Below are 16,189 nucleotides of genomic sequence, written 5' to 3' on the forward strand. Positions count from 1 at the left end.
CATCAGAAGTCTGGGCCATCTCAAAGGGGACTCTTTTTCTCCTCGCAGATTCTGACCTGGGAACCCTAGCCAAGCACTGGGGGACACCCCAGGCTCCGCTCCTCTCTACGTGCAGCTGAGCAGGGGACGGGGTGAATGGGAGCAGTCTCCAGCCGCTGCCTGTCACCCAGGAGACTAGGGGAAGCTGAGACGGGCAAGAAGGAGAAGAGCCCTCAGGAGAGAGCGCTGGCGCCCAGGTCCATGACAGGCGGCTCCGCTAACAGACAGGGCCAGCGCTGCTTCCTGAGCTCGGTGGCGAGGCCCTTGTTCATAGGAGCACCCTGGATTTGGGGGGCCCCATGCAGACTGTTCCCAAGAAACATACGACACTGGTGGAGAACACCATCAACTTTCTGCAACGGAAGGAGGGCAAAGAAAGGAATAACGTGTGTTTTTTATTCTCACCTTACAGATGAGAAAAACAGGTTTAAAAGAACACACGATTAGCCCCCAAATATCTCAGCGACTCAGCAGTGTGGCCACAGCTGGGGCCACAGTGTCTTCAGCCTCATTTGCTTAATCTCCCAGCCTCAGGGGAGGAGCATGGGGGGTGGTATGTCCCGGTGCTGCAGATGGTTTCCCAAGTGTTCTTCCAGTTCCACCAAATGTCACCTCCGCAGAGGGGCCACCGTGGCTGCCCTTTCCACATGGCTCCCCTTATCCAGCGGTGTCCCAGGACCCACTCCATCTCCCCTGGACCCCCTCCTCTCAGGCCACAATCGACCCTTTCACTATTTCTGTCCCGTGTGCTGTTTCTCCCACTAGAACATAAGCGCATGAAGGCAGGGAGCTGGGCCGCCCACCTGGTACCTGGCGGGGTTCCAAGTGCCTCATACAGGTGGGGCACACGGCAGGTTCCATAAATGCCGCCCCACTGAATCGCAAGAGGCTCCAGAGTAGAGCTGCGCAAACTGCAGCCTGCAGGCCTGGCCACCTGCACCGTAAACAGAGCTTTCCTGGAACTCAGCCACGCCCACTCATTTACATACCATCTACACAGCAGCATGGAATACTTGTGATGAGCTGGAGATAGCTACTATCTGGCCTTTTGCAGAAAAGTTCGCTGACCCCTGCTCTATATGCTAAGAGGCATCACTCTTCTATGCACCCCCAAGGGAGAAAGGCCCAGGCTGGAGAGAGCAAGAGGGCACCTGCACACACCGGGGCTAAAAGAAAACTAAACCCACCACGCTCCCCAGGAACGTGAACCCCGGGCAGACAACAGTGTTCTTGGTGGCCGCACAAGCCAAAGCAACTCCTTCCATGAGAACTGGACTTCAGTTCCAGCCAAAGCATCTGCAAGATGCCACTGGCTATAAGACACGGCTGATTATAGAGATGGTCACACGTGAAAAACAAAAGTGCACCTGAGAAGCAAAAGAGAATGGCAGCTGTGAAGACCTGTGTCCTTGTCTCCATGCCAGGTGTGGAAAAACCCCATTCAAGGGGCCCCCATTCCCCTACGCGGACACGGGAAGCTGGGGGAGCTGCCTCCCAGGGCAGCAGGAACCAGAAAGCTGGGGTGGGGGCTGGGAAGAGGCCAGAGTCCCAAACCCCCTTTTCAACTGGGCCAGCTTAAAGAGTTGCTGTCACATTATGCTTCCCATGCAGAAAGAGACACGTGTGTAAAACACATAGAACCCATGCCAGGCCCCTGGCACAGTGCCCGGGAGACAGGGACACAGAATCAGCTTTGGGGATGGAGGGACAGACACACTGAAAGTCACTCAGTTCAATGGGAACGTAGCGTTTCTGCTTTATAGCTGTGTTTCTCTCCTGTTCGGGCCTGGTCTGTGTTTACAGGGAACTGGCGACCTAGAAACGGCTGCGGGAGGTGACACTCAGGAGAGGAGTCCCACCCTCACAGATGCAGGGTCAGAGCCTGCGCTCTGCCGCTACGGCCCCCAGTGCCGGGGTGGAAACTGGCCCAGCATCTGCAACCAGGAGGAAAAAAGAGACAAAACAAAGACCAGCCACACTCTGTGTGGGTAAGAAAGGAGAAATTTCTTTCAGAGATGGAGTGATTTGGTATAAAAAAAAAAAAAAAAAAGAAAGAATGAATCTGATATAAGCTACAACTACTCTTAATATTTTCCATAGATTTAAAGCATGTATTTTTTTTTTTTAAATCAGGAAAATAATAAAAAGGATTTTTAAAGAATGTCAGCCTCTTCTGGCCCACAATTTGGAAGAACAGCCCTTGGTGGCCTACGGTTACAGGCAAAAAGACATCTCCAGACATTTGCCCACCACCCCACCACCAGATCATTCCAGCATCCCGGTGGGCGGGGGCTGGGACCAGTGTTAGGACAGGGGTGCCCCGAACCCTGAAAACGCAGCCTCAAGTCCGGGAGCCCCAGGACTGCCTGGAAGGGAAATGAAAGTGCACACATTTCCAGGGTGTCCACTCTCTGTGAGGCGTCAGCCAGGGAAGAACAGCTGAGAGGGGAAGACGGAACAGCTGAATGTCACTCGAGAGCTGCTGCATAAACAAGCCGTGGGGTGAGGACGGTGGCAGGCCGTCCCGGGGGGCACGTCAAGAAGACACATCTGCCTGCTCAGATGGAGAGGAAGCAGCCCGGGTATCTGGGCGCTTCTGGGCACGGCGGGTTTCCCTCGCGGAGAGGGATGTGCAGTGTGTTCAGACAAACCACAGCAGGGCAATGGATGTCCTCCAAGGACTCATCCTGGAAAGCTATGCTGACTCCAAAGACACTGACACCGTCCAAAGCTTTCTGGAATTTGCCTTAGAGAAGCCTCAGAAGCCACTAGAACATTTTTTGGAGCAGCCCCACAGCCAGCCAACCTTTTAACTTGGTGTCAGTCTTTGAAACGGCCCAGGCCGGGTGACGAGGTGAGCGGCTAGTTGAAGGAAAGCCCCTTGGTGCAGTGGGGTCTCACGGGCCGCCTCCCGGGCGCCAGGGACAGCAGCGTGCACAGAACATCACTGGGTGACGCCCGAGGGTGCTGAGACCACCACCCACTGATTCAGGACATGCTCGGTGGTGAGGTCCTCACCCTGTGGGGAGGCACACTGGGTGGGGGGCTGCTTCCACCCTTGACCTGCCCGAGGTCCCCAGCTAGGACATCCTTGGACCGGCAGCTGCCACTTCTAACGGGGTGCTGATTCACCTCGGTAATTCACCGGAGTTTGCTCCCAGGTCTCCCACTTGGAAAATGCAGACACGTAGTGAGGACACGAGAAAGCAGTCACACTCTGGCCCTCCCCCCACCTCCTTCCCTGAAGGGCAATCAACACTCTGCCATCCAGCACATTCCTTCTGAGTCTCGTTATTGTGTAGGTCCCCAGGAAGTGTCTTGGGAACAAAAAAACTTCCAGGTGCTTCCTGGAGTCTATGGTGTTCAGACGGGTGGAGCCCCTACAACGACCTGGGGGAACAGGGATTTTTCACTAGTTCCCCAGACCCCCTGACCTATAATACCTGCTGTACACGGGTCTGAACCTTCAGACCATCCCTCCACCCCTCCAGAAGAAACACAGGGTGGTGGAGGAAGTGCGGAAGGACAGACAGCCGGTGCCACGTCCCAGCTGCGCCCCTGGGTCTGGCACAGCCCGAGATGGTACGAGGAGTGGTTGGTTACCTGACGTGCCCGCGGAGAAGTTCTTGAGCGAGGGCCTCTGGACCACGGTGTAGGACTCGCCGACCACAAACACCTTGTACAGGACGGCGTTGTGGTTGATGAAATTCTGGACCACGCAGGGGGGCTGGATGGCGCTCAGGCCCTCCTGGTTGAACACGATGGCCATCTGGGGAGACAGAGGCCACAGGCTCCGTCAGAGTCTACTACCCCCGCAGCCAGGGCCCCTCCATCAAGGCCCATCCGGGCCCTGTGGCATGAGGGCTCCCCCAGGAGACTCTTAGGCCAGGGTGAGTGGAGTGGGACTTGGTAAGAACACCTGGGGATCAGTTCACTTCTGCTGCAGCGGTTTGGAAATCCTGCATCTCTTGTGCCTGCCATGTAGGGTTGAGCTGGCTGCGCACTGCACAACTCCTGAGGGCACTATTCACACTGTGGTCCAGGGAATGGAGCCCCTAGGCTGAGTGCTACTCAACCCTGTGCCACCCCAAGGATCCTCCAAAAAGACCCAAGATGGGGGGAGGCAGGAAGCAGATGACTACGGATCAGGAGTCGGAGGCCCTGGGACAAAGCCTGTGTACTGACGAAGGCTGCCTGTTGTTGAGCAGTCATGGCAAGCCAGGCCCCGTTCTAAGTACTTAACGTGAGTTAGCCGGTATCACCCTCACAACGCACCTGAGGTGGCATGTTGCCATCCCCCTTTTACTGGTGAGGAAGCTGAGCCCCCGAAGGGTTCAGTGACCTGCTGGAGAGTGAGAGAGCCAGATGGAGCTGGGCCTCCTGGACACTCCAAGAACAGGAACACGTCTCTGTGCTCCCAGCCCCTGGCTCATCTGGGGACAAAGGTCTCTGACAGGAGGATCCAGCAGGGGGCTGAGGCAGGGAGGGAAGAGGGCAGCTGCAGAAACCCCCTCTGCCTGGCCGAGGCTGGGGCTGCCTGGAGCCTGCTCTAAGGACGCTGGGACAGAGGGCTTGGCCCACAGCCCACGCGATCCAGCTGCCAGCGCCAGGGTCATGGCTAATCCCTCAGCCTACAGGGCCCCAGGAAGGAGCCACCAGATGCCTGGGGCTGCCGAGCAGGAATAATAGGGCCTGGACAGCTGGCCGCCTGCACCGGCTGCCACCCCTCACGTCAACTGTCATGGAGCGCCAACCCTACGTGCCTGGTGCTCAGCCGGGCAGGACACAAGTAGGAAACAGGCCACATGGGGAAACAGAAAGTGCACGTGTGCTTGGGAGGAGGACAGAAGGTGGGTAGTGAATGTCTCCTTAGCCTTCTGACAAGAATGAAAGAACCACACCCAGAAAACAGGGAAGAACACAGGCAGCTCAGAGGCAGGCAGGGGTTCAAGTCCCCGCACCGGCACCTGCTGCGTGAGCTCGAGCAGGGCACTCACCCGCTCTCGCTCTGTTTTCCGCAGCTGTAAAACAGCAGCAGTCACCACTGCGGGGCGGCTCTGGGGTGCTCCGAGCTTTTGGCAGGTAGTTTAAAAAAAGGAGAGCGAGATCCTACCGTGGAGCAAACTACACAGTACGTGTGCACCGGCTCCAAACCAAACAGGAGCCCAAACAGTTCTGCGGACATAGAATGAAAACAGAGTGGTTTGGCAGAACCAGTCCTGGTTTTGGCTGCGCCAGGGGCTGGAGGTTCAGAGGCAGGGCTGGGCAGGCTGGGACTCAGGACCCTATCAGGGACAATCACGTTCCTACTTCAGGCCAGTCACGTGCACAGTGTCATTTCCTGCCCTGGCTGCACTCAACATCGCTGTGCATCCCTGAAGTCTGCGGAAACCTGCCCCAGCCCACCTGCCCTGTGCAGGGCGGCCCCACCAGAGGGAGTGTCCCCCTCTGATGCCAACAGGCTTCCACTGCACACAGGAGTCTCAAGTGCTCGGACGGTGCTACAGACTTTGCTGGCTGTGGACCAGGACAGCAGCTAGTGGAGGGTGCAGGCAGAGGGGGTGCCCATGTGAATATCTGGGAGCCAGAGAGCTGGAATGAGGGTGCCGACCCCACATTTGAGGGCTGAGACTCCCCGAGGCCCAGGAGGGGCTTCCCGAGAGGAGCTCACCGGGACGCAGAACTGCCGCCCTCTGCAAGTGCCCGGCAGACTCCAGCCCGGCTGGGCCCCTGACAGCTCATTCCCTTGGGCCAGGCCCTGCCACAGCCGTGCGGCCACCCCCTTGTCCTTCGTAGCAGCTGTTTTACCCCCAGTCACAGAGGTGGGGGAGGTGCTCTGGGGGGCTCAGTGACTTGCCCAAAGTCGCACAAATGGCAACACACAGCGCTAGGATTGGCCCCAGTTCTTAAGCGTAGAACAGCTCCGTCTCCCCAGGCCGACCCATTCTGACTTGCGGGTCTAATCACACCAGTGGCTACGTTCACAATTCCGGCCTGAAACGCTCCAGGGACTGACAGGCACAGGAACCACTGGGGGTGAAAAGGGCCAGTGGAAGGTGGCAGGTGCAGGGGCGGGTGAGGGGGGCACGGGTGCTGGGAGGATGCTGCTCCCCAGCCTGCCTGCTCCCTCCCTGGCCTGGCCCCGAAGCACCCCTGGAGGGTGCTGCCCCTGCCTGGAGCCCAGGCTGGCTGTGGACGGGGAAGGCCGGCACCCGCAGGAGACTCCACAAGGACTCCTGATCTCGGGGACAGCTGTGCTCTGCGGCAGACGATGCCTTCCACTGCTGTCTCCGCATTCCTTCCCACGGGCACCGCCAGCCCCCATCGCAGCATGTCCCGAGCTAGACTGACACTGTCTGTTTATAGACGTTTCCCCATTAATACATGCCAGGGATAAAGGGCACCACATAAATCTAAAGGTCACTGCCGACGGGGCTTCCGTTTTTAGTCTCAAGCTCCCGGGGAGCATGTGTGACGGTGGGGCTGCCCAGGGACAGGCTTTCCCCACAGGGCCCACTCGGGTCAAACGGCTCCTGCCCAGAGACCCTCACGTGTGCCTAATGGGGGGCCCAGGCTGGGCTGTGCCCGGGGGCTGAGGACAAGGTCCCAGGTAGGCTCCTGAGGATGGCAAGGACAACAGAGCCCCAAGGAAGCCCTGCACGGCCATCTGTGCCTCTGGCCCCCGAAGGTCCTCACACGCTCACTCTACCACACCTCACTGGCACTGTCTCTTTGGGGACTCTCTGTCCCCACCAGGGCAGGACTCGCATCTCACGTACCCGTCGCCCTGGCCCATGACACAGTGAACAGAAGAACGAGTGGGTGGGTGGGTGAGTCCAGCAGCCACAGGTGCTGCTCCCCTTCCCTCCCCACCTGGGGAGGCAGGGCTGGGCAGGCTGGACTCAGGAGCGCGGGCAGACCCCTGTGGGCAGCGACAGAATCCTCTCCGAGCTAACAGCCCAGCGGGGCCTGCCACAAAACAGGCCCTCAGGGAGTGATGACGCTGACAGCCCAGAGGACAGAAAGCCAGGGACAGGCTAAACTGGGGTGTGACGCACATGGGCTCTGCTATGGATTGAATGTGACCCCCAAGCAAGCCTCGGGGTGGTGATTTTGGAGGTGTGGCCTTTGCGAGGTGATTAGGGTTAGAGGAGGTCTCGAGGGTGGGGCCCCGAGGCCCTCGTGATGGGATTAGTGCCCTTATTAGAAGAGACCAGAGGGCTCGCTCTTGCTTTCTGGCCTTGCCCTACAGTAAGAAGAGGTCGTGTGAGGACACAGTGAGAAGGTGGCCGTCTGCAAGCCCGTATGAAAGCCCTCACCAGAAACTGACTCTGCTGGCACCCTGACCTGAGCCTTCCAGCCTCCAGAACCATGAGAAACTGCTGTGTAAGCCCCCCAGCGTAGGGTATTTTGTTATGGCTGCCAGAGCTAAGGCTCCAAAGGGGACAGGTGGGCCCCCAGCACATCCTCCCAGCCTTGGGGACAGGACAGGCACTGGGGTGAGGATGGAGACAGTGTACAAAGCCACAGCACTTCCGCTAGATCCCTGGGGGGCCGGGGGAAAGGAGGGAGGGAGCTGCCTTCCACGGAGCCAGGACCAGGCAGGACTGGGCGCCGCAGCAGCGTGGAATGCGGCGCACAGGGAGGCAGAGCTCAGCGAGACGGGATGAGCTCAAAGAATTGGGGGGTTGGGGGAAGTCAAACCATCTTCCACTCACCTCGTGAGAGTTGGTGCCATGAGCCACTCTGGTTTTGCAAACTATGGGTGGGGAAGAGAAAAGCAGAGAGGAATTAGCGAGGCCATTCACCCACAAGACCTGTCCTGGCAAACACGGGGGGACTTGGCGGGACGGGGCGGGTTGCTGAGACACACTGACCCTGGATGACGAGGGTCTGCGCTCGCTCGGGGTGACGCAGACAGACGCCCTAGGCCAGGCGGGGAGAGCGCCTGAGGCCCCCCTGGACCCGCTCCCCTGGCAGGTGAGACGCAGGGCCACCCCTCCTTGGCAGCCGAGGCCTTCTCCCACCCTCAGGTGAGTTTAAATCCAGAGAGGACCGTGCCCCTCCCACCCGCTCCCGAGGCCCGGCGGAGCCTGCAGCGCGGGTGCTGTACGTACTGAACGGGAAGGCCAGGCCGTTCTTCTCCAGCAGCCGCATGGTGTCGTCCCCACACAGGCTCGTGAGCTCCATGAAGGGCGGCGAGCAGATCCTGTCATCTGGGGCAGAGGGGAGCCCGTCAGTGCAGCTCTGGCAGCCGCCACAGGCCCGTGTCCCGGGACACCCACCTCCCCCAGGACAGGCCCCTGTGGCCGTGCGTGTGTGGGTGACAACAAGAGCATGTCCTTTAATTACATTTTCTAGTAACACGTCTGCAATTACAAAACTCGTATGTAACTGTAAAATTTGAAGAGCACAGAAAAGTAAAAAATATACATATTCACCAATATTCTAATTACTACATCCTTAGCCTTTATTTTGGGCATATATGTATTTACACACAGAGCGCTTTATAATGGGATACTGTTTTGTAACCTGAATTTTAACTTAATAAACTGTGATCATTTTTCTAGTTCAATAAAGACTCGTTTCACGTATGACATACTAGCTGCACGATCATCGCAGGACAACACAGCTTTCAGCGCGCGTCTAGCTCCGTGCTGAGGGCTCTGCACGTGTCGTTTGCAAAATAATCCCGTGCGGAAGAACTGAAACAACCTGCCTATTCCCTCGCCTGGACACAGATCCAGCCCGCACCTTCTCACAACTTAACCGCTGAGAGAACCGTGTGGTGCTTCCTATGGGCAGGCCCTGGCTCCTGACCCTCGGGCACAACCGCTGAGAATCTGGCAGCCACACTCGGCTCAGGCCCCGCCGTGCCCTGCACATCTTGGCTGAGTCCCCAGGCACTGCCCTCTCCAGGAGCCCACCCAGTGGGCTGTGATAACAAGTCTGATTTTCTCAAAGGCTCTGCAAGTCAACATGCTCTTCCACTGTGATGTCCTGGTGTCAAGCACCAAGCTGGGTGAAACAGATTTTTGTGGGGTAACAGAAGTATTCTGAATCTCTCTACGGACGCTGAAATTACTGGCCTGTCTTGATTGCTTCTTGTCGTAGGCCCCTGCCCCGACCAGACCATGCGCTCCCCAGGTGGTGGGGCCACCCTGCACTGCTGGGCACAGGGACTGGAAAGGCTGAGCGTTAGTGGGGTGGGGATGGTCTGCCACCCACAAACTTGGAAACCAAACCAATAGCAAACAAGCAAAGCAGATTGTCCCACGAGCCTCTAGCCGCTTGGCTGGCTAGGAGGTCAGTATGTTAAACTGAGGCAGGATCCAGCCTCATGTATCTCATAAAAACCAACGACTAATGCCAAGGATGACACGGCACGTATTAAAAGTGTTTTTACCTTCCTCCTCGCCCTCATCCCGCCACCACCCTCTACCCGGGGCAAAAGCCCAAACTCCACACAGGTACAAAATTTTGGGTGGGGGTTGCCGAGTTTCCTTGGGGCTGAGGGCGGGTGGCCTAGAGCCAGGGTTTGCCGAGCTCTGGCCGACGGTGTTGCAGGTGCTCTGCACAGAGCTGTCGTTCAATCCTCAATGTGCCCTGGCAGCGTCTGGAAGGACAGTGTCCAGAACAGAGGGCACACGACAGTCAGCAAGGAACCGGGCTGAGCTGGCAGCCCAGGAGAGAAGTCAGGAAAATCAGGGTGGGGACAGGCAGGTCCTGGTGCTTAGCAGTAAGCCGTTACTCAGACAAGGCCCCACTTCTGTGCCTGACCCAGAGGCAGAGCCTGGGCAGGAATGCCGGGGAGGGGCTGGCAGGCCCTTCCCCGGCCATCAGGGGAGGGAGCACTCTGGGCCAGAGGCTCGTTGCTGACAACACACAAGCCCTGCAGCCCAGCCCCACGGACGTCACTCTCACACCTGAAGAATCGAGGGGATTCTGCAGTGGGAAGTCTTAAGACAGGGCCCACCCCGCTCCCACAGGAAGAATCAGAGGCTGCTGGGGTCCAACAGGCCATCTCCTATAAGAGCTTCCAGACTCCCCCGACCAGAGTTTCTGCAGCAGGTGAATGAGCCTGGCTATCAGATTTCAGTGTCCACCCCGGTCCATCCAAAATTTCACATAACGTCACCGATGATGGCCAACAACTCAATGAACTGCACCTGCTCCATGCCAGATGCTATTCCACAGGTACAGCATCTCAGGTACACAGCAACTCACCTACCCTCACAAGAGCCCCACCAGGAAGCAATACTGTCACCCCCATTTTATAGATGAGGAAACTGGGGCACGGAGGTGACATTCCCTGTGTAGAGTTACAGTGAGCCAGTGGTGCAGCCAGGGGCTCACACCTGGGCACTTTGACTCCCAAGCCCCCACTGTTGCCCACGGCCTCCCTAGCAGAAAAAGTACCCATTGAGATCCCAGCTCAAGTCCCTAACAGCATGGTCCTCTGCTGTGGGGCAAACCTCAGAATGATAACAGTGTCAACATGCAGAAATCAATCAAGGTAACACACCACGTTAATGAATAAAGCTGTGGTCCCCAGTCCCTGGGCCTTGGACCAGTACTGGCCTGTTAGGGGCTGGGCTGCATAGCAGGAGGTGAGCAGCAGGTGAGCAAGCGAAGCTTCATCCATATTTACAGCCGCTCCCCATCACTCATCACTGCCTGAGCTCCACCTCCCAGATCAGTGCAGTATTAGAGTCTTACACGAGCGCGAGCCCTATTATAAACTGCACATGCGAGGGATCTAGGTTGCGCGCTCCTTATGAAAATATGCCTGATGATCTGAGGTGGAGCAAAGGCAGTGATGCTAGTGCTGGGGGTGGCTGCAAATACAGATCATCATTAGCAGAGAGGTCTGACTGCACAATAAATGTAATGCACTTGAATCACCCCAAAACATCACCCGCCCTCATCAGGTATGTGGAAAAACTGTCTTCTATGAAACCAATCCCTGGTGCCAACAAGGTTGGGGACCGCTGGAATAAAGGACATGATCATCTCAATCAATAGATGCAGAAAAAGCAGCTGACAAAATCTAACAGCCGTTCATGGTGAAAACATTCAACAAACTAGGAATAGAAGGGAATGTCCTCAGCCTGATAAAGGCCAGCTACGAAACCCACACTTACAGACAACACCGCACTCACCAGTGGGACCAGATACCTCCCTAAGATCAAGAACCAGATATGAACGTCGGTTCTTACCACTTCTATTTAGCACTGTATTGGAGGTTCTAGCCAAGGCCATTAGGTAAGAAAAATGAAATAAAAAGCATCCAGATTAGAAAGGAAGAAGTAAAACTATCTCTATTTGCAAATAATATGATTTTACATATAGAAAATCCCAAAGAATCCACACACAAAACATCCCCAAAACTATTAGTGCTAATAAGTGAGTTCAGCAAAGCTGTAGGATACAAGATCAATATATGAAAAATAATTCTATTTATATACTTCAGCAATGAACAATTCAAATGTGCAATTAAGAAAATATCATTTACAAAAGCATCAAAAAGGATAAAATACTTAGGAATAAATTTAACAAATAAGTATATGACTTAAACACTGAAAACTACAAAATGTCATTGAAAGCTATTAAAGATGACTTCAATAAATGGAAAGACTTACTATGTTCATGGATAGGAGATTTGATTTTTTTTTTTTTTTTTTTTTAAGAGACAGGGTCTTGCTCTGTCACCCCAGGCTGAAGTGCAGTGGTGTGATCATAGCTCACTGTAACCTCATACTCCTAGGCTCAAGTGATCCTTCTTGCTTTAACCTCCCAAGTAGTTAGGACTACAAGCGTGCACCATCATGTCTAAGTTTTTTATTTTTTGTAGAGACAGGGTCTCCCTATGTTGCCCAGGCTGGTCTTGAAATCCTGGCTTCAAGTGATCCTCCTGCCTTGGCCTCCCAAGGTGCTGGGATTGCAGGCTTGAGGCACCGTGCCCGGCCTTGGAGATTTGATATTATTTAGCTGGCAATACTCCCAAATTGATCAGCATGATACCCAAAGTTCTAGCTTTCCTTTTGTCAGTATTGACAAGCTGATCCTAAAATGCCCGTGAAAATGCCAGGTACCCAGAATAGCCAAAGCATCTTGAAAAAGAAGAACAAAGTTGGAGGACTTACATTGGCTGATTTCTAAAACTTACTACAAATCTACAGTAATTGAGACAATGTGGTGTTGGCATAAGGACAGACATAAACATCAATGGCATAGAATTGAGAGTCTAGAGTTAAGCCCAAACACCTATAATTTTAACTGATTTTCTACGAGGGTACCAAGACCAAGACAATTCAAGGGAGAAAAGAGAATTCTTTTCAACAAATGGTGCCAGGACAACTGGACATTTACATGCAAAAGAATGAAGATGGAACCCTACCTCACATCATATACAAAATTAATTTAAAATGGATTGTGATCTAATTCTAAGAGCTAAAACTGCAAGACCCTTTCTAGAAGAAACATAGGTGTGAATCTCTATGACTTTGGATTAGGCAATGGCTTCTTAGGACACTAAAAGGAAATGCAACGAAAGTAAAAATAGATTAAACTGGACATCGTCAAAAATAAAAACTTCTGTGCTTCAAAGGGTACTATAAAGAAAGTGAAAAGACAACCCACAGAGTAGGGAAAAATATTTGTAAATCGTGTATCTGACAAGGGTCTAGTATCCAAAATATATAAAGAACTACTGAATAACCAAACAATAAAAAAAAAATAACCCGATTTAAAAATGCGCCAAGGATCCAGACAGTTCTCAAAATAAGACATACAAATGACCAACAAGCACGTGAAAAGATGCTCAACGTCACTAGCCATCAGGGAAATGCAGTCTAAGCCACGGGGAGATCCCACCATACCCCTGCTAGGATGACTATACTAAAAAAGACAGCCGATGAGAAGTGTTGTTGAGGATGTGGAAAAATTCAAACCCTCATACGATGCTGGTGGGAATGTAAGATGGTGCAGCTGCTTGGGAAACAGTCTGGAAGTCTCTCAAACAGTCAAATGCAGTTGCCGTACGACCCAGCAATTCCACTCCTCATACCCAAGAGAATGGAAACACATGTCCACACAAAAACCTGCCTGTGAGTGTTCACAGCAGCATTATTCACCATAGCCAAAAAGTGGCAACAGCCCAAAAGTCCATCAACTCGAGGAATGGATAAACAAAATGGAATGTTACTCAGCCTTTAAAAGGAATGAAGTACTGATACGTGCTACAACACAGATGAAGCTTGAAAACATTATACTAAGTGGATGAAGCCAGACACAAAAGACCACATATCGTAAGACCCCATTTATCTGAAATGTCTAGAACAGGCAGACCCACGGAGACAGAAAGGGCATTCACGGTTGTCGGGGGCTGGGGGAGGAGGGAACAGGAAGTGACTACAAATGGGTACACTTCTTTGGGGGAGATGAAAACGTTCTAGAATTAGTGATGATGCTTTGCACTATTTTGTGAATATATTCAGAACTATGGAACTGTACATATACTTTAAAAAGGTAAGTTTTATAGTAAGTGAATTATATCAATAAAAAAAATTAAGAAAAGACCCCCGGCGGCAATAGCTGCCATCCACTGAGTGTTTACTCTCTAGGGAGGGACAAGGGGACCCCATCTTTCTCCAGAGATAGATGTTTGGGGTCCAGATGAAATGCAAGGATGAGACACTGCCACCAAATGGGCCACGTGCAGCATTATGCCAGACACCCCCACCCTTCTGCAATCTCAGGCTCCGGTGTGTAAGATGGCAGCCTGGGGGGTAGCAGGGACCAGCTGTGCCAAGAAAGAAGGGCACATCCACATGGTCACATTCTTGTTCATTTATCCCAGGCTGGAGCCTGCTGGCCACATCTGTGCAGCAGACACGCTGGCTGCCTGGCCCACTCCTACTCTGGGTTGGGGAGTGGGCGGCTTGGACTGAGACTCGCCAAATCACACTGCCAGGGAGGGCTCACATTCCAAGCTCAACTGGCTGCCAACTCACCACTAAGGAAACTGGCCTTCAGTGGAGGCAGTTCCGAACCCGAAGTAGACGCTGGAAAGGACCATGTCCCTCAGGGGGCTGCAAACCACTCCATGCTCAGAGCCTACCCCCACTCTGGACTTTGGGCACGACAGGCTACAACGTCTGTACTGCTTGAGCCAGTTTCTGGCTACTTGTAGCCAAAATCATCCTGATATGCCTGTGAAATCACAGTAAATTACAAACTACTAATGCTCTTATTTTGGTTTTTAAAACCATTCAAAAACAACCAAAAAAAAAAAAAATGTGTTCAGCCTTTACAAACTAGGGATACAGCAATAAATAAAACAGACTGCCTCATGGAGCTTATGTTCTACCCAAATAATAAACCAGACAGTAAGTGAAACGTGTAACTGCCTGGAGCTGGGGGGAAACAAAGCACAAAACGCGGAGAGCCAGGGGTGCTGGCGGAGGTGGGAGTGTGCGATTTGAACGAGGTGAGGGCTGAGCCAGGAGGCTGTGCATCTGGGGAGATGCCTTCCAGGCAGAGGGAAGAGCCAGTGCGAAGGCCCAACACGATGCTGTGAGGACGCACGGACTGGACTCGCTTCTGAGCGCAGCCCAGCACTTGGACACAGAGGTCGCCTGGCTGAGCAGGAGGTCTGGGGAGGGAACCAGGCTCGGATGCCCTCACTGGCTGGTGGAGCCCAGGTGCCCCCGTACCACCTCGGGTCCAGCAGACAGGCCAGCCTTGCCCACGTGAGGGACAGCTCAATCATGGGGAACTTGTGGTGGCATCACCAGCAGCTCTTCCCAGAAACAGACAGGATAAAGACTTTCAGTAAGTCGTGCTGGGAGTCCGGGAGGCTATTTCTGGTTCCCTGAAAAAGGCTTCTGGTTGCTTGTTTATCTGTCATCTTTATTTTTGGATGGGAGTTGGAAAGAGACTTTTTTTGGTTCGATGGTGGGTTGTGTTCTTCTGGGAGCTAACATCAGCCCCTGGGAAACAGAAATGCTCCAACCTTCCCTCTCTGCCACCCAAATCAGAGCTGTGACGCTGGACGGCCCACGGCAATGGGCAAGTCCCAAACACACCCCTTCACAAGTAGGGAGGGGGAAGAGACTAGTTCAAGGCTACACAAGTTCCTAGCAGGGCCAGGACAAGAGCTGGCGTCCAAGTCACACCTTACCGCCCGTACTCCGCCAGGCGACCTCACTCTCATCTGAATGGCAGCAGGTCTATAACTAGCAAGAAAACAAAAGGACCACTGACAAACAGGTGGACGTGACAGAACAGGGATGGGTGAAGGAGGGGAGATGGGCGTTGAAGGTGCAGCTTTGGAGCCAGCCAGCTGACTCTGAACCTGGGGTAAACTGCTCTCTAAAGCTCTCACCTGCACGGAGAATCAGCCCTGCCCAAGAATCGTCCACACCCCCTTGAGTGAAGCCCGTGGCCCTTCCAGGCCTCTGCAGCCTGACCCTGTGTACCTTCCTGTGACAGGCTGAATTGTGTCCCAACCCTCTGTGCCCAAGAATGGGGCTGCATTGGGGGACAGGGTCATTAAGGAGGTAATTAAGGTAAAATAGGGTCACTAGTGTGGGCCCTAATCCAACCTCACTGTGTCCTTACAAAAAGAGACCAGGACACAGACACACTGAAAAAGACCACGCGCACACAGGGAGCTGACGGCCGTCTGCAGGCCACGGGCAGAAGTCTCAGAAGAAATCAAGCCTGCCAAAGCTTGCAGCTGAAACTTCTGGTCTCCAGAACCGTGGGATGACAAATTTCTCACCTGTCGCACTGTTATGCAGCCCTAGCAAACAAACACACCGCCCAGCGCCCCTCTGACTGCAGAACCCAAGATCCGTCCCAGCCAAACCCTGGCTCCTGACCGTGCTGCCCGCACCTCTGGGAATTTCCTCCTCCCCATCACCTGGCAGCAACCCACTCTTCCAAGCCCCACCAAGCTCCAGCTCTTCCCCGAGCTGTGGAGAACCAACTGTCTGCTGCTGCCGCTGCCCCCAAAGAGCACTCACCTGGCGGCTTCTACCGACAGCCACACTTTCCCAGCACCTTTCTTGCATCGCTACCCTGTTTTGTCGTTCATCTCTTGCACTCTGTTAAATTTTCACACGCTTGGGTTCTGATTCAGTAA

At 54.0% G+C, this 16,189-nt stretch overlaps 1 protein-coding gene across 2 annotated transcripts in view; it reads right to left on the reverse strand.

Annotated features, from left to right (window-relative positions):
* The window catches only part of ITPK1 (inositol-tetrakisphosphate 1-kinase), a 160,200-nt gene that overhangs the window by 12,403 nt on the left and 131,608 nt on the right, over window positions 1-16,189 (reverse strand). For both annotated transcript variants that reach the window (XM_069465245.1, XM_069465244.1), the window contains exons 5-7: window positions 8,157-8,255; window positions 7,758-7,798; window positions 3,643-3,808 (exon numbers count right to left, since the gene is read on the reverse strand). In XM_069465245.1, coding sequence (XP_069321346.1) covers window positions 3,643-3,808; window positions 7,758-7,798; window positions 8,157-8,255 — 306 coding nt within the window. The remainder of the gene's footprint in view (window positions 1-3,642; window positions 3,809-7,757; window positions 7,799-8,156; window positions 8,256-16,189) is intronic.

The sequence above is a fragment of the Eulemur rufifrons genome, chromosome 2 (assembly GCF_041146395.1).
Source record: "Eulemur rufifrons isolate Redbay chromosome 2, OSU_ERuf_1, whole genome shotgun sequence".
Classification (NCBI taxonomy): domain Eukaryota; kingdom Metazoa; phylum Chordata; class Mammalia; order Primates; family Lemuridae; genus Eulemur; species Eulemur rufifrons.